At 47.0% G+C, this 18,268-nt stretch overlaps 1 protein-coding gene across 1 annotated transcript in view; it reads left to right on the forward strand.

Annotated features, from left to right (window-relative positions):
* The window catches only part of prok2 (prokineticin 2), a 67,938-nt gene that overhangs the window by 41,083 nt on the left and 8,587 nt on the right, over window positions 1-18,268 (forward strand). The window contains exon 3 of the mRNA XM_070896533.1: window positions 13,529-13,654. Coding sequence (XP_070752634.1) covers window positions 13,529-13,654 — 126 coding nt within the window. The remainder of the gene's footprint in view (window positions 1-13,528; window positions 13,655-18,268) is intronic.

Below are 18,268 nucleotides of genomic sequence, written 5' to 3' on the forward strand. Positions count from 1 at the left end.
GGCGAGTGTTTGTGGCGAGATGCGGTGAATGTTTATGGCGGAGGAGCGATAGATGAGGGTACGGGGCCAGAAGAGCCCAGGGCCCAGGGGCAGCACGGGTCAGCCCACACTGCGATATGTGTGCGCACTAGGTCCGTGCAGCACAGCAGGCCTCCAGTTGTCTTGGTTAATCCTTGCCACTGGACCAAGCCCGTGTGGTGGCTGGTGTGCAACGGTCACCCCACGTTAAAAAAAAAATCCAGACACAGGCATCTTCCACCCCCTCAATTGGAGTTCAGGACTGGAACATCGGGTCCTTCATCAAAACACCTGTGAACTCGTGGAAGCAAGTCATCCTCGTTCGAGGGACCACCTATGATGATGAGGCAACGGGCCACACGAGAATGCATAAGGGTGATGAGATGATTTCTTGATGTCATATTGGATGCATACATGTATAAAGTTGGATTAGAAAGTTTGCTTTGTGCTGGCTTTTAATTTCAGCATTGTGGCCAAGAAACAGAGGGAAGGTGTGGTGTGGGACAAAAATTGAAATGGGAATTGGGGTTGTGCTCACTAGTACCATAGACAGATGATTCAATCCCGGATATCCCGGCCTGACAGGGGCTGTCTGGGTTACATCCTTCCTTCGGCTTCCTCCTCTTCTGCGTCTTCCTCTTCCCTTTGAAAGCAAATGCTGGAAATCTGAAATAAAAGCAGAAAATGCTAGAAATACTCAACAGGTCAGGCAACATCTCAACCTGAGACGTGGGGCTGGATATTGCAGAGGGGTTAGCAGGCACTATCGGTGCTGGGTCAGGTGGGAACGTTTTTTTTTCCCCCCAACGGATCGGGATCCTGCTTCAACCCTCCGCCTCATACCTTTACCCAATGTCGGGTCTCTCAGTACTGAGCAGCTCCAACACGCAGCAGCAGGGGATGCAATGAAAATCATTAGTGGCTTGCTTATAGCTACTTACCAATAGTTTTTCCCAGATTTGGAGATTTGGCAGGTCACCCACCGGTTTCCCACTGTGCTTAGATCTCACCTGTGAAGCTGAGGCGGGAGTTCAGTGGCCATTGAATCAGCTGATGGGTTGACAGCTTCAAATGTCAAGTCAAAGCTCCCAGCTGATTGAGAAATGTTCCCTTAGTTTCTCTAAACTGCATTTCCACTGCAGATTCAAGATGCTGCAAGTCTTTACACAAGTCTTCATCCAGTCTGATCTCATTACCTCTCCTACCATTGACCGATCACTTCTGCCATCTCTACTTCATCTGCCATCTATTCCATCAGCATGGGTGCCGTTGAATCTCTCTTACCTTGATGCTTTAAATCCCACCACGATTAGTCCCAACACCAACATCACCAGGCACAACAGCATCACCAACAACAGCACCAACCTTCTCCGCAATCAACTGATACTGCACAGGACACATGGCATCAGCACCTGACCACATTGCTGTCCGGGAGGCCAAGGATGTCCTCCCCATGGCCAGATTTACTTCACTTGACACTGTACACCCTGGCTGCCATATGATATGCCAGGTTGGCACCACCCCACACCAACATCATAAAGCATCCCTACAATGCTCAAGCCATTCCTTTCACACTCATCACCATTGCGGTGGGTACCCTTATGACTCACCATTCATGGCAACTCACTAAGCCACTTCCAAAGATGCACATAAATCTGTCCAAGAACACAAAACGTTGAAAATAAAGGTTTCAATGTTTGACACCACGTAACAGAAACTTTACATGAACATGGCATAAAAGACCCAAGTGCCTACCTTTGTGTGTTGTTAGTTGGTATGATTGGACAGGATGAGGGTGAGTGTGAGGGGTAGCTAGTGAGATGGGGAAGTGATAATGTAGATAGGGAGGGATGGGTGGAGGTGCAAGGTCAGTTGGTGTGAGTAAGGATGTGCAGGAATAGGGTAGGGAAGGCAGAATGATGGGGATGTGATGAGGGGCACAGGAGGATGAGGTTAAGTGTGGCTTTGTACTAACATTTTGTGCTCTACTGAGATCATTGAAACGTTTGCACCACTGCATCCATGTCCTCCTGACCACATCCCTGCTTGTGCCCTCCTGTACAATGTGCAACCAGGTTTGTTTGAGCTATTAGGGAGTTCTTTTCTGCCCGTGGTACGGGAAGAGTACCTCACTGTGTGCTGTGACTCCCTCCATAAGCATCTGGAGGGAGTCATGGGAGAGTCTGGGTGCTGCCCTGCATCTCTGCAGTGCTTGCAGCACCTCAATGCTGTAGAACACTGACAGCACAAATGTTCAAATAAAGTTGGTCATGGTCAGGTTAAGGAAACCAGCTGATGATGTGTCATCAAATGACATCACCAGACCCACTTCCTTTAATTGGCTGGGAAACGCGCTTGGCGGGCTTAACAAGCTCCACCTGTAGAATTCCCTGCTGCAGAGAGTTGTTGATGCTAGTCCATTGGATATATTCAAGAGGGAGTTAGATGTGGCCCTTACGGCTAAAGGGATTAAGGGGTATGGAGAGAAAGCAGGAAAGGGGTACTGAGGTGAATGATCAGCCATGATCTTATTGAATGGTGGTGCAGGCTCAAAGGACCGAAAGGCCTACTCCTGCACCTATTTTCTACGTTTCTATGTTTCTAAATTAATTTCAGACGCCACGATGGAGACAGCAGCAGGGTTGGTACCCACCACCGATGTCACCCGCCACGGACCCACCGAGGTTAATAAAATCCAGCCCAAGAACTCTGTTAATCTCTCCATGGATGTTGCCTGACCTGCTGAGTATTTACAGCATTTTCTGTCTTTTCAGAGGCCTTCCTTTACCATCCAAAGCCTTGCCAGCATCTAGTAGCATTCCCTACACACTTTTTAAAAACGTTTACCATGTATTGCACCAAGCCACTACTTCAGTAAATTATTAAAAATCCAGTCCAAAAGCTTAAATGCAAACTTACTTGAAAGATGTGTGTGTCCCTTTAAGAAATGTTGACCGCGTCTCTGCCGGCCTGCTGCACTCTCGCTTTTCACACTAGACTGGTGGCTGTACAGACTTTTAGGCATGTGTTGCCATGGCTTTGTTTGCAGGTTGGCCTTTTCCTGCAGGGTTAGGCATCTTTGTATTGCGAAGTTCTGCTGCATGCACAGACACTAAAGAGCTTGAAAACCGTGGTGTACTGTTAAATGCCCCTGATTTATGGAGGCTTCGGAAGCAATGTTTCAAGATGCCAATTGCGTGCTCTACAATGATCCTCATCATTGCATGAGCCTCATTATACCTGTGCCCTACTTCCATCTTTGGATGCAAAAGAATGTCATTAGACAGGGCAGAAGAGGTTATACTGTGTCTCAGAGGATCCATCCTTGAAAATCTCTCTCGTCTGTGTGACTATATTAAAATAAATGATGTTGTGACTGCTACAATAATAGGTATCTAGACATGGTTACAAAGTAGTAATCTCATTGGTGGATTTTGATGATATAAGCATCACACCAGCCTTTAAATGATTTATAATCATCATCTGAAATTTAAAATCAGGTTGAGGTCACCCCAGAGTATCTGCTATCTAGACGATATCAATTTTCGAAATTAGTTATGTTCTGGTTTGCTATCGGTACTTCTGAAGTGACATGTGGTGATATCCACCCTGAAGAATTAATGATTATAATGTGGCCATTGGACAATGAGCAGTTAATTATGAGAAAATAATGCCATTGGTATATACAAGAACTGTTTAATATTGTAAGGCAAACACTGAGGTTGGGACACCCATGGATCTTACCAGGTATATTACCTCCAAGGGACCCAGACAAATACTTAACCCCTTCACCTTAGTTTCTCATCAGACAGTCATCTAGAGGTTTGCTGTCCACATCTAGGAATTATTAAATGCCTAAAATTTAGCTCACTTGCTCTGTCTTACAATAACCTGTCCAAATTACATTAACAGTTACACAAACCAGCCCACAAGGTACATCGCTGAATGACTGAGTTAACCTCTTCTTGCCAAATCACCAATGAATAAGTCAGACAAAATAATTTATTTATTATGATAACACAATTAGCAACAATCTAATACTGAAGATGTTATTAACTGATGAATTTAATAAACTTAAAGTAATAAAGGCAGTTCAAATTTATCAACATCACTCAGCATTGCCTGGGCTCTAATTAGTTCAACATGACATTGTGCTCCATGTTCAAGCCTAACAGAAAGTCCGCAAGATTCATTTACAGTTAGATTCCTTATATTGCTGATAAGTTAGCAGCCTTCAATAACAAGTCCACAGGATATGTTCGAGGTTAGTTCAGTTTTTTCTGGTAAACTCGTAACAATGTGATTCCTTGACCTCGTACAAGCCACTGTAGTAGAGCTCGCTGTTTTCTCGTTAATGGTATATTCCTTGGTAAATCTATATCTGGAGATGTGATATCCGTTCCCTCCTAGATTGTCTGTGTCTTGTGGATAGATCCGCCTTGCATGAAGGTAGCAATGTTTGCACTTCAGCCAGTTCACATTTTGGTTCCCTTATGATCAGGGAAAATTAACTCTTACATACAAATGATACACTCCAAAGATTTGTCTGTCTAAATTTAAAGGCCTTAATTTAAACACCCCTCACCCAGTGTGGATTGTGTGTGGATGGGGTGAAAATTAGGCTGAGTCGACTTACTGGCCTGAGGTTGCTCAGTTCCTGCCTGGTGCCATTTCATCTTCACCGACTTTCAAATCGGCCGAGGATCCCGCTGTAGGCAGGCAGGGGCCGACATTACAGTAAAAAGTCGCCATCCGATGATGTCACCAGTGCCACAATGTGATCTGAACGGAAAAAGTCAGGGTGAGTCCCGTACTGTCTGCAGCCTGACAGCTGAGCCACGGCGGGAGACAACGACTGGCCAGTAAGACAAGGTAAGTTGTAAAAAAATTCCTTTTTAGTTAGAACTTTTTGTGGGCCAGGAGGAACAGAGGTGCTCCCTTCAGGCCGCACAAAGAGTACTTGGGCATGCCCTGCCCCTGCCCCCATTGCAGTGTGAACCCTGCCCCCGCACCCCCCCCCTTCCCAATTACGAACGCCCCCCCCCCCCACCCCAGACCCCTCTTCCTACTGACTGCCACAGACTGTTCACACAGGTCTCTGGTCGCAATCTCCTGCCACCAAATTATCGACCCACCTGCCACTCGGAGTGGATCTGGGATCTGGCCAGGTTCAAGTGGAACTTTAGGAGCATTTCTGACTCCTTCCACAGAGATTGATTTTGATCATTTGACTTGAAATGGTTGTAATGTCTGTAACCAGCGATGTCTCCGCAAGATCCTGCAAATCCCCTGAGAGGACAGGTGCACCAACATCAACGACCTCATTCAGACTAACATCCCCAGCATCGAAGCACTGACCACACTCGATCAGCTCCGCTGGGCAGGCCACATTGTCCGCATGCCAGACACGAGACTCCCAAAGCAAGCGCTCTATTCAGAACTCCTTCACGGCAAACAAGCCAAAGGTGGGCAGCGGAAACGCTACAAGGACACCCTCAAAGCCTCCCTGATAAAGTGCAACATCCCCACTGACAACTGGGAGTCCCTGGCCAAAGACCGCCCTAAGTGGAGGAAGTGCACCCGGGAGGGCACTGAGCACCTCGAGTCTCATCGCCGAGAGCATGCCGAAACCTAGCGCAGGCAGCGGAAGGAGCGTGCGGCAAACCAGTCCCACCCTCCCTTACAGTCAACGACTATCTGTCCCACCTGTGACAGGGCCTGTGGCTCTCATATTGGACTGTTCGGCCACCAAAGAACTCACTTCAGGAATGGAAACAAGTCTTCCTCGATTCCGAGGGACTGCCTATGATGATGATGATGAAGCTTGTAATGTTGTAACTCCACACTCTGGATGTGGACATATCAGGCCCAAGTTTCCACAGGATAAAAAACGGGCGCCCCTCCGTGCTGGGCGCCCGTTTCTCGCGCCTAAAACGCCGGAAAAAAACCGCTCGATTCTGGAGCATTCTCCAGCTCCTTGTCTGTTTGCCGTGGCGCCCAGGGGGGGCGGAGCCTACACTCGCGCCGATTTTGTAAGTGGGAGGGGCGGGTACCATTTAAATTAGTTTTTTTCCTGCCGGCAACGCTGCGCGTTCGCGTTGGAGCGTTCGTGCACGCGCAGTGTGAAGGAAACATTGGCACTCGGCCATTTTTGTAGTTCTTTGTAGCTGTTTAATTTTTGAACATTTTTTAATAAAAGCACATTGCCATCAGCACTGAGGCTTCTTGCAGCCTTGTCACTGTCTCCTTCCCCCCTCACCCCGCCAGGAACGAATGGATGTTTCCTTCCCCACCCTCCGCGGGAACGAACGCCTGCAGAATTCTCCCTGGCTGAAGCACTTTCACACAGGTAGGAAGATGGTTTATTTAATCTTTTCTTTGCTTATAAATGTTTATTCAGGTTGGATTTATTTGTATAATATTTGTAGAAGTATAAATAAGGATTTATTATAGAATGTAATGACTTCCCCCCCCTCCCCCCCCCCCACCTCGTTCTGGACGCCTAATTTGTAACCTGCGCCTGATTTTTTTAATGTGTAGACAATGTTTTTTCAGTTCTACAAAAATCTTCACTTGCTCCATTCTAAGTTAGTTTGGAGTATGTTTTCACTGTGGAAACTTTGAAATCAGGTGTCACTGGCTGGACACGCCCCCTTTTGAAGAAAAAATTCTGTTCCAAAGTGAAACTGTTCTAACTGACTAGAACTGCAGAAAAAAAAATGTGGAGAATTGCGATTTCTAAGATAGTCCGTTCTCCACCAGTTGCTCCTAAAAATCAGGTGCAAGTCAGGTGGAAACTTGGGCCCATAGTGTTACTGCAACTAAAGGTGAATCAATGAGTCAGCTGACCAGAAGCTGCCGGAACTTCTGAGATGCTGTCTGCCATTATAGAAAGTTGCGTGTGCTGTGCGCTGTGAATATATCACATTTGGCGACGAGGAAGGTATCTAAATATTGATTAGTCCAATGCCGACTTAGGGAGATCCTCACATTTAGCATCAGCCGTGGCTCAGTCAGTAGCTCTCTCGCCTTGAGCACAAAAGTCTAGGCTGACACTCCAGTGCAGTGCTAAAGGAGTGCTGCACTGTCTGAGATGCCATCTTTCAGATGAGACATTAATCGAGGCCCAGTCTGCTCTCTCAGGTGGACGTAAAGGATCCCATGGCACTATTTTGAAGAAGAGCAGCGGAGTTATCCCTGGTGTCGTGGCCAATATTTAATCCCTCAATCAACATCACTGGAACAGATGATTCAGTTATTGTCACATTGCTGTTTGTGGGAACTTACTGTGCATAAATTGGCTGCCACATGTCCTGCATTACAATTGGTTGCAAAGAACTTTGGAACGTCCTGAGGTCGTGACAGTTGCTATAAAAATTCACTAAATATATTCAAAAGGGAGTTAGATGAAGTCCTTACTACTCGGGGGATCAAGGGTTATGGCGAGAAAGCAGGAAGGGGGTACTGAAGTTTCATGTTCAGCCATGAACTCATTGAATGGCGGTGCAGGCTAGAAGGGCTGAATGGCCTGCTCCTGCACCTATTTTCTATGTTTCTATGTTTCTATGTTTCTAAGTCTTTCTTTTTCCTATAAAGTAGAGGCGAACACATGATTCATTGAAGGACCCCATACTCCATCAGTTTTTATTTTGATATATAACACTCTGATACAACTAGGTGAGAACATAGGTGACACCCCCTCCATATTCTTTCATTTTATTGCAACAATTGAGTCAGAGGTTTGAAATACCAGAAAGATTCCTGACTAGTGTATTAAATGGGTTCCGATACTTATAAATCAAATCCTTAAAAGTATTGTACAGAAACCTTTTGCTATGCACATGGGTCGCAATCTTCCCCGAGACAGTTTTCGAGCGTACTTGCCTGAGTTGCACCGTTTCATTACATCAGCAGATGCTCCAGAAAAAATCTTCGTACTTTCGCCGCTGTTTGGTCTCTGGTCTGCAGCCGGGCAGAATGGCCAGTCGCCTCGGGGGATGGAGCCTGCGTTCTGCGCTGGAAAAATGTGCCGGGACGTCTGTGCATGCGCGGTGAAAAAAAGTGATGTTCCTGACGTCTCTGAAATGGCCGCGAATGCGCAGTAGCGCTCCGAGTTGGCAATCGGCCATTTTTAAAGTGCTACTTGTGTCTGCGTGCCAGAAGGAGTGCTGTGTTTGGAAAAAAATCGCAGCCTCTACGTTGATTTGCCGCTGCTCTGTGACCCCTGATGCCGGCCAATTCACTCCCTCCCCTAGCCCAGACTGAGTGGCCTCCTCCCTCCCGGTCCCAGCACCTAACTATACCCCTCTCTCTCCCCCTCCCCCCACATTCTCTTTCTCCCCCCTTCTCTCTCTCTTTCCCCCATTTACCTTTCCTGCTGCTGCTGTCCGGGCATCTGCTACACTTACCTGCACCAATTCCCTTACCTGCGCCGATTCCCTTACCTGCACCAATTCCCTTACCTGCGCCGATTCCCTTACCTGCGCCAATTCCCTTTATTGTGCCGATTTCTTTAACTCTCCGCAAAGGTTTTCTCAAGTGGCCACATACACTGGCCTGAGTAGAAATGGAATAACTATTAGCTGGCCAAAGTTGCCTAAATGGCCAGAACTGGCGTAGGTGGCTGGCAACGCCCCCTTTTGAGCAAAAATTCTTTACCTAAAAAAAAAACCTAACTAAGTCAGTTATGCTGGTGCAAATTGATTGGGGAAACTGGGGGGGTTTTAAGTTAGGTCAGATAAAGCAGCTTACTCCAAAAAAAAACAGAGCAAATACTGGGGAAAATTGAGCCCATGCTTACTTTAGTTACACTGATATCTTGGTGGAAATCATTGCAGAAAGTTCAGGCCAATTTATTTGTTCCATTACTTTCACCTAAACCACCATGTTGGTCAAGACTAGATTTTCAAATTCTTCCATCAGATTATTTTTAAAAAGTACATAAATGCCAATAGACTTAGCACAAATTGTCAAGCATGATATTGTTATGTATCGAATAACTTTACGAGGCTAAGTACGGTGAGTTAGTTCAGGCATGACCTTACTCCAGTTTATTTGCTCTCAAAGTGAGGATTCAACATGGCTGCCAGCATTATATACACGGCTTGCACATGTCTGCCAGTGACCATTAGGACTCTGACAGTCGCGCCCTCCGGTGGCAGGTAAAACCCAGTTAACGTACATAACATCATTCCCCCCCCAAAGTTCTTGGTACAGGTTGTATTTACAAGTTGAGACGGTCCGGGCCTTCCGTTCCCTGGTTGATCTTCTCAGTTCGAACCCAAGTTTGGGTGAGTTAGTAGGACCATTGCTGCATTGCGGAGCAGTCGGTCTGACAGAACTGTCGGGGATGGTAGGTTCGTCTTCGTGAATGACACAAGGGTCAACTGATGGTTGGGTGTGTGTTGGTTGGTCGATGATGTTCTGGGTTGTCTGTGAATCGCAGTTTGGTTGGGTCGATGTGCCTCTTGCACGTTTGGCCATTTAACAGTTTGACTACAAACACCCTGTTCCCCTCCTTGACCAAAACCGTGCCAGCAACCCACTTTGGACCATGACCATAATTCAGGACCAACACAGGGTCATGAACTGCAATGTCACGTGATACGGCCGCGCGATCGTGGTACCATTGCTGCCGTTGCCTTCTGGTTTTGACGTGATCATTGAGATCTGGGTGTACAAGGGAGAGCCTGGTTTTGAGGCCTCTCCATTAGCAGCTCAGCAGGAGGGACCCCGTTGAGCGAGTGGGGTCTCTTCCGGTAACTGAGCAGAATGCGGGACAAGCGGGTCTGCTTAATGGTTTGGACAGCCCGCTCCGCTTGACCGTTAGACATGAGTTTGAAAGGGGCAGACCTGACATGCTTGATGCCATTACGGGTCATAAACTCGTGGAACTCCGAACTGGTGAAACACTGTCCGTTGTCGCTGACAAAGACGTCGGGCAGGCCATGGGTGGCTTTCAATCGTGGCTGTGGATGTGCTGGATGACATTCAATCCATTTGGAGTAAGCGTCCACTACCATTAAAAACATTTGCCGAGAAAGGGGTTGACAAAGTCTATGTGGATCCTTGACCACGGTTTGGATGGCCATGACCACAGACTCAGCGGAGCCTCCACATGTGCGTTACTCAGTTGCATGCGAGTGTTGCACTGATGCACGCATGACTCCAAGTCCGAGTCAATGCCGGGCCACCAAACGTGAGACCTGGCAATGGCCTTCATCATCATGACAATACCTGGGTGGGTATTGTGTAAATCTTGTACAAAAGTTTCCCTGCCTTTTTTTGGCATAACAACATGATTACCTCATAACAGACAATCCGACTGAATAGACAGTTCATCTTTGCGGCGGCTATAAGGCTTAATTTCATCCTGCATTACCCTGGGAATGGCAGACCAATTTCCATTTAGGACACACCTTTTTACGCTTGACAGTACAGGATCCTGGCTGGTCCAGGTCCTAATTTGGTGAGCCGTGACGGGTGACCCCTCGCTCTCGAATTCATCCATGACCAGCAGCAAGTCTGCGGGCTGCGGCATTTCCACCCCGGTTGTGGACAATGGTAGCCGGCTAAGCGCATCAGCACAGCTTTCAGTGCCTGGTCTGTGGTGGATGACGTAATCAGAAGCAGATAATGTCAGTGCCCATCTTTGGATGTGGGACGAGGCATTGGTGTTTATACCTTTGCTCTCAGAAAACAATGAAATAAGCGGTTTGTGGTCTGTTTCAAGCTCAAACCAAAGCCCAAACAGGTATTGGTGCATTTTCCTAACCCCATATACGCATGCTAAAACTTCTTTCTCTACCATACTGTAGGCTCTTTCAGCCTTAGACAGACTTCTGGACGCATATGCAACTGGTTGGAGTTTGCCTGATACATTGGCTTGCTGGAGCACACAACTGACCCCATATGATGAGGCGTCGCAGGCCAGCACTAACCGCTTACATGGGTTATAGTGTACCAGTAATTTATTGGAACATAGCAGGTTCCTGGCCTTCTCAAAGGCTCTGTCTTGAGATTTGCCCCAACCCCAGTCGTTGCCCTTTCTCAGCAACATGTGCAAGGGCTCTAGCAATGTGCTCAAACTAGGTAGAAAGTTACCGAAATAGTTGAGAAGACCCAGGAACGAATGCAGCTCCGTCACACTCTGGGGTCTGGGTGCATTCTTGATGGCCTCTGTCTTCGAGTCCGTAGGCATGATGCCATCTGCTACAATCTTTCTCCCCAGGAATTCGACTTCTAATGCCATGAAAACGCACTTGGAGCGTTTTAGCCTGAGTCCCACTCTGTCCAGACAATGCAGAATCTCTGCCAGGTTGTGCAGGTGTTCTATGGCATTGCAACTGGTGATCAGGATGTCATCTTGGAACATGACGGTTCTCGGGATGGACTTCAGCAAATTCTCCATGTTTCTTTGAAATATGGCTGCCACCGAGCAAATTCCGAAAGGGCATCTGTGGTATATAAACAGTCCTTTGTGCGTGTTAATGCACATCAGTTTTTTTGAAGATTCAACCAGCTCCTGTATCATGTAAGCGGAGGTCAGGTCCAATTTAGTGAATGACTTCCCCCCCGCTAGCGTTGCAAACGGGTCATCAGCCTTGGGTAACGGGTACTGATCCTGTATCGAGACTCGGTTGATCGTTACCTTGTAGTCGTCACAGATCCTGACCGTGGCATCACTTTTCAACACCGGGACAATTGGACTGGCCCATTTCTTAACTCGACTGGTGATATGATTCCTTCCCGTTGAAGTCTGTCCAGTTTGATCTCGACCTTCTCCCTCATCTTGTACGGAACTGCCCGAGCCTTGTGATGGACGGGTCTTGCATCCGGGCCTAGGTGGCTCTGCACCTTGGCTCCCGTGAGTTTGCCGATGCCTGGTTCGAACAATGAGGGAAACTTGCTCAGCACTTGAGCACACGAAGCGTCATCCACTGATGATAAGGCTTTAATATTGTTCCAGTTCCATTTAATTTTCTCAAGCCAACTCCTGCCGAACAGCGTTGGGCCATTGCCTGGAATGATCCACAAAGATAAATCATGCACAGCTCCATCGTACGATACCTTTACTGCCGCGCTGCCAATGACTGGTATGAGCTCTTTGTATAGATACACAGCTTCACATTGATTGGGCTCAGTTTGAGTCTTTTTGCCTTAGTGTCCCACAGCTTTTCAAAAGCCCTCTGGCTCATTATTGACTGACTCGCACCCGTGTCCAATTCCATGGATACTGAAACCCCATTTAATTTAACTTCCAGCATTATCGGAGGACTTTTAGTAAAATAATGTACCCCATACACTTCTTCGTCCTGTGTCACTTGATCCATGCTGAATCGATCATCCTCAGCCACGTGTCGTAGCATGCCTGCTCGGTTGCGGACACATTTGCTGAAGATGCCCCATTGTAGCACAGCCTTTGCACACGTATTGCTTGAATCAGCATTGATGGGCCCGATGATAGTCCCCGTAATGCCAACAAGGCGAGATTTGATTCAACCCCGATGGCGGACTTTGAGCAGTTACAGGTCGTACGAAAGTGGACGAGTAGGCCCTGCCATGTGCAGCTCTGCCTACCGATGATATTTTATGCACAGTACTTGCCGGTGAGTTTCGATGCTGGGAAGATATCTGTTTCGAGTTTTCGTCCATTGACCTGCATGCCTGGGCGATCGTGATGGCCCTGCTCAGGTCTAGAGATTCAGCAGCCAGCAGCTTTCAAAGGGTGACCTAGTGGCCAATGCCAAGCATGAAAAAGTCCCGCATCATTTCCTCCAACGCAGCTCCGAAGTTGCACGGCCCAGCGAGACGTCTCAGGCCGGCGACAAATTCCGCCACATCCTGGCCCTCGGAGCGATTGTGCGTATAGAAACGATACTTCGCCATGATGATGCTTTCCTTCGGTTTAAAGTGGTTCCGAACCAGCGTACACAATTCATCGCAAGTCTTATCCATTGGTCAAGTCGGTGAGAGTAGATTCTTGATCCACAAACGGGGAGGAGAATCGCCCTGCGCTTAATTGTGTTATCGGTTCCTTCCGATCCATTGGCTACGAAGTTCTGGTCGAGGCGATCAGTGAAATGCTCCCAGTCTTCCCCTTCCACAAACCTCTCAAATTCCAACAGACATGGTTGCGTGAAAGTTCGTATTTTTAACTAGTCGCCAATTGTTAAGTATCGAATAATTCCACGAGGCTAAGTAAAGTGAGCTAGTTCAGGCATGACCTTATTCCAGTTTATTTATTCTCAAAGTGAGGATTCAACCTGGCTGCCAACATTATATACACGGCTTGCACGTGTCTGCCAGTGACCATTAGAACTCCGACAGTCGCGCCCTCTGGCGGCAGGTAAAACCCAGTTAACATACATAACAGATATGTTAGAACATGTCATCGTGTATGGCATGGTTAGTACTAATTTGTAATTGTTTACTCAAAACAGATGACACATTTGAATGCAGATAATATCTTCCGTGTCCTGATTCTGCCGATTTATGTATTTGGTTACAGGCTTGTGACCGGGACCAACAATGCGGAGGAGGCATGTGCTGTGCTGTCACTCTGTGGCTGAGGAGTCTACGAATGTGCACACCAATGGGCAATGAAGGTGACGAATGCCATCCACTGAGTCACAAAGTTAGCATTTTTATTCTTATTATACAGAATGAGAGTTAGCAAGTTAGAGAAATAATGCATGAAGGTCCTTAATTATGTGAAGTTTATCATTGTGTCATATTCTTAGCAATTGTCATTTTCTTATTTACATTTTGCCACTATTTTTAACTGTAAATATATCACATTATAAGAAATATTGATTTTAAATATCTGTAAAAATCCATGTTAAAACTCTCAAACAGTTAAGAAGATATACCTGTACTTACAATATGCAAACTTTTGCATCACTTTTAACCCTTAGACTGCATTTTGTGCTGGTCTGTTTGTAAGATTTCAGCTTAATCAAAATTGGGGGAAATTTAACCCCCAAAAACGGGTGGGTTCGGATCAGATGGAAGGTTAAAGAGTTAAAACCCCAACCGGCCCTTTACGGTTTTAATGGAGGCGGGATGGGAGCACACAGCCAACCCGCTCACAGGAGGTGGTTCGCTTATTTAAATATTTAGAATGTGGCTCCATGCATCATGGTGGGCCACCATTTTAAATTTATCTCTGGCTGGTCGGGTATCCCGGGCCTCTGGGAAACTGCCAGCTAAAGGAGAGCGAGGACAGTTGGATCCAGGAGATAAGTGCCTTTCCACCTACCTTCTAGATCCAGCATTTCTGCCCCGCCCACCCCCCATGATTGGACACCCCCCCCCCCCGACCCTTCGATCTCCCTTCCAAGGCCTCCAGGATTCCGATCTGGCCTTATCCGAGGCCGCCGGCCCCCTGCACCCACAAGACCTCCATTCTCCGAATCCTCCTCCAGCTCCCGATCCCCCTCTGGCTCCCGGTTCCCCCCTTTGGCCTCCGATCCACTCCTCCAGCCTTATGACCTCACCCCCCCCCGCCCCCTCTTCTGGCCCCAATCACCTTCCGACCTGCATCCGCCCCCCCCCCTCCCCCCCTCTCGGGCCCCCAATCACCTTCTGACCATTGCCTCTCTGGCCTCACATCCCCCTGCCCCCACACCCCCGATCCCTCCCTCCTTCCTCTCTGCAGCTTGGTGCCATGGGCCTGCCCAACCGACATCCGGCCAGCCTCTCCTTCTGGCTGGCTGCGGGCAGGAATCAGTGATTTGACATGCAGGGCCAGAGGGAAGCCTGTTCTCCTGAGTTTCCCGACCATTTTCCAGCGCGCCCCCTCCCCCCCCCCACTCAGTACCAGCCTCCAAATTAAAATTCCAGCCAATGTTTCTGAACAAAATGCTAATATTACAACAGTAAGGAGATGACCTTTGGGATGGGCAGCAGTGTTTCTCTGCTCTTCAGTGACGCCGGTTAATATCGATCTGCATGAATGCATGAAATCGGCGCGGTCCCAGCCTGCAAGACCATCAGCAGGCCGGGGCCATTGGAGGGAGCAGCATGCGGCAGTATACCACTGCAGGGAGCAGCGCGTGCTGTAGTAGGAGGACGACGGCTACGAAGCCAGGTCGCTGATTGCAGTGCGGGCAGGCACAGCAGGAGGGGCGCACGAACAGCAAGGGTCCGTAGAGGGAAGTGACCGGGGCCCAGGTGAGGCGAGAGTTCGGGGCCCAGAAGAGGCGAGGGCCCAGGGGCAGCACGAGCCCAGCCCACACTGCGATATGTGTGCGCACTAGGTCCGTGCAGCATAGCTGGTCTCCAGTCATCATGGTTCAACCCTTGCCACTGGACCAAGACCTAGCTCTGTCAAGCCCGTGTGGTGGCTGGTGTGCAACGGCCACCACACATTAAAATCCACGCACAGGCATCTTCCACCCTCCAAGATGCAGTTTGGGACCTGGAATATCATGGAAACATCTGTGAACTCCTAGCTTTTTGGCATGGAAGCAAGTCATCCTCGTTTCGAGGGACTGCCTACAATGATGAAAGTTACTCAAATACCAGGATAGCTTTACTGCTGTAATATTAACACTAAAATAAAGACAGAAAACACAATTTGATAATATATAGAAGAACTTGCATGCAGTACATATTTCATGTAAGTGTAACATTATCTGTCGCTCCTCACACTTTCCCCGTCATACTCTTCTAACTCACTGTGAGCAATGCCTCAGGAGATCTGCTAAATTATCATAAAAAATGTAAACACTTTCGTTTTGGTTGTTCTGATCTGTTTGCTACCAACTCGCTCCATCTTTTTACGTTTCAAGTTTAGCTTTACTCTTCTGGTTAATTTGTACTTTTCCATCACCCAAACAATAAGGGGACCCAATGGATGTAAACTCATTGTTGGCACGCAGAGTAAAAGTAAACATAGAAACTTAGAAACATAGAAACTAGGTGCTGGAGTAGGCCATTGGGCCCTTCAAGCCTGCACCACCATTCAATATGATCATGGCTGATCATCACCTCAGTATCCCATTCCTGCTTTCTCGCCATACCCTTGATCCCTTTAGCCGTAAGGGCTACATCTAACTCCCTTTTGAATATATTTAGTGAACTGGCCTCAACAACTTCTGTGGTAGAGAATTCCACAGGTTCAGAATTCTCTGGGTGAAAAAGTTTATCCTCACCCCGGTCCTAGATGGCTTACCCCTTATCCTTAGACTGTGTCCCCTGGTTCTGGACTTCCCCAACAGCGGGAACATTCTTCCTGCATCTAACCTGTCCAATCCCGTCAGAATTTTATATGTTTCTTTGAGATCCCCTCTCATTCTTCTAAATTCCAGTGAATATAAGCCTAGTCGATCCAGTCTTTCTTCATATGTCAGTCCTGCCATCCCGGGATCAATCTGGTGAACCTTCGCTGTACTCCCTCAATAGCAAGAACGTCCTTCCTCAGATTAGGAGACCAAAACTGTACACAATACTCAAGGTGTGGTCTCACCAAGGCCCTGTACAACTGTAGCAACACCTCCCTGCTTCTATACTCAAATCCTCTCGCTATGAAGGCCAATATGCCATTTGCTTTCTTTACCGCCTGCTGTACCTGCATGCCAACTTTCAATGACTGATGTACCATGACACCCAGGTCTCGTTGCACCTCCCCTTTTACTAATCTGTCACCATTCAGATAATAATCTGCCTTCCTGTTTTTGCCCCTAAAGTGGATAACCTCACATTTATCCACATTATATTGCATCTGCCAGGCATTTGCCCACTCACCTAATCTGTCCAAGTCACCCTGCAGCCTCTTAGCATCCTCGTCACAGCTCACACTGCCACCCAGCTTAGTGTCATCTGCAAACTTGGAGATATTACATTCAATTCCTTCGTCTAAATCATTAATATATATTGTAAATAGCTGGGGTCCCAGCACTAAACCTTGTGGTACCCCACTAGTTACTGTCTGCCATTCTGAAAAGGACCCGTTTATTCCTACTCTTTGCTTCCTGTCTAGCAACCAGTTCTCTATCCATGTCAATACATTACCCCCAATACCATGTGCTTTAATTTTGCGCACTAATCTCTTGCGTGGAACCTTGTCAAAAGCCTTTTGAAAGTCCAAATACACCACATCCACTGGTTCTCCCTTGTCCACTCTACTAGTTACATCCTCAAAAAAATTCTAGAAGATTTGTCAAGCATGATTTCCCTTTCATAAATCCATGTTGGCTTGGACCGATCCTCTCACTGCTTTCCAAATGCGCTGCTATTACATCTTTAATAATTGATTCCAGCATTTTCCCCACTACTGATGTCAGGCTAACCGGTCTATAAGCAGGAAAGGGGTACTGAGGGAATGACCAGCCATGATCTTATTAATTGGTGGTGTAGGCTCGAAGGGCTGAATGACCTACTCCTGCACCTATTTTCTATGTTTCTATGTTTCCCTGTTTTCTCTCCCCCTCCTTTTTTTAAAAAGTGGGGTTACATTAGCTGTCCTCCAATCCATAGGAACTGATCCAGATTCCATGGAATGTTGGAAAATGATCACCAATGCATCTACTATTTCTAGGGCCACTTCCTTAGGTACTCTGGGATGAAGACTATCAGGCCCTGGGGATTCATCGGTGTTCAATCCCATCAATTTCCCCAACACCATTTCCCTCAGTTCCTCCTTCTCGCTAGACCCTCAGTCCCCTAGTAGACTCTGAGTAGGGAACATCTCTGTGATGTAGTAAATGTTAAAATATCAGAGCAGACCATTTAACTGGGGTGCTTATAAGATGCTTCAAACATACACACCGTTGTGTACAATTTTAAATAACAAAAAATAATTTGGGGAGTATTTTGAATTTGGTACCATTTAACAGTATGCCTAAAATTCCGCCTGCGTTGGTAGTAAACGATCTGAAGTCGTCTGACTTTGGCCAGGTTTAAAGACAAACTTGTCTAATTTTAAGATCATGTATTTAGTTCCACCAAAAAAAAGGGAGTCAAAGTTGGAAGGAAGGCAGGAAGGAGAGAACATTGCTGAAGAAAAACCTATGAAATTGTAATAATTCTGGAGTGCAATCATTAATTTAAATACAGAAGTTACAGTGACACATGGAGAAACTGCTTGGAGCTGTTTTGCAAGTGGCAGTGAATCATGCAGCCATTGTGTGGGAGGCAAGCTCCAATTTATTTTAACAGCTCCAGAATAAATGTGGGATATATTTCACCATTCCAAACAAATGCATACAAAATTCCAGTACATCTGTAATTCAAATTTGTGGATAGT

Source organism: Pristiophorus japonicus, chromosome 12 (assembly GCF_044704955.1).
Source record: "Pristiophorus japonicus isolate sPriJap1 chromosome 12, sPriJap1.hap1, whole genome shotgun sequence".
Lineage (NCBI taxonomy): Eukaryota > Metazoa > Chordata > Chondrichthyes > Pristiophoridae > Pristiophorus > Pristiophorus japonicus.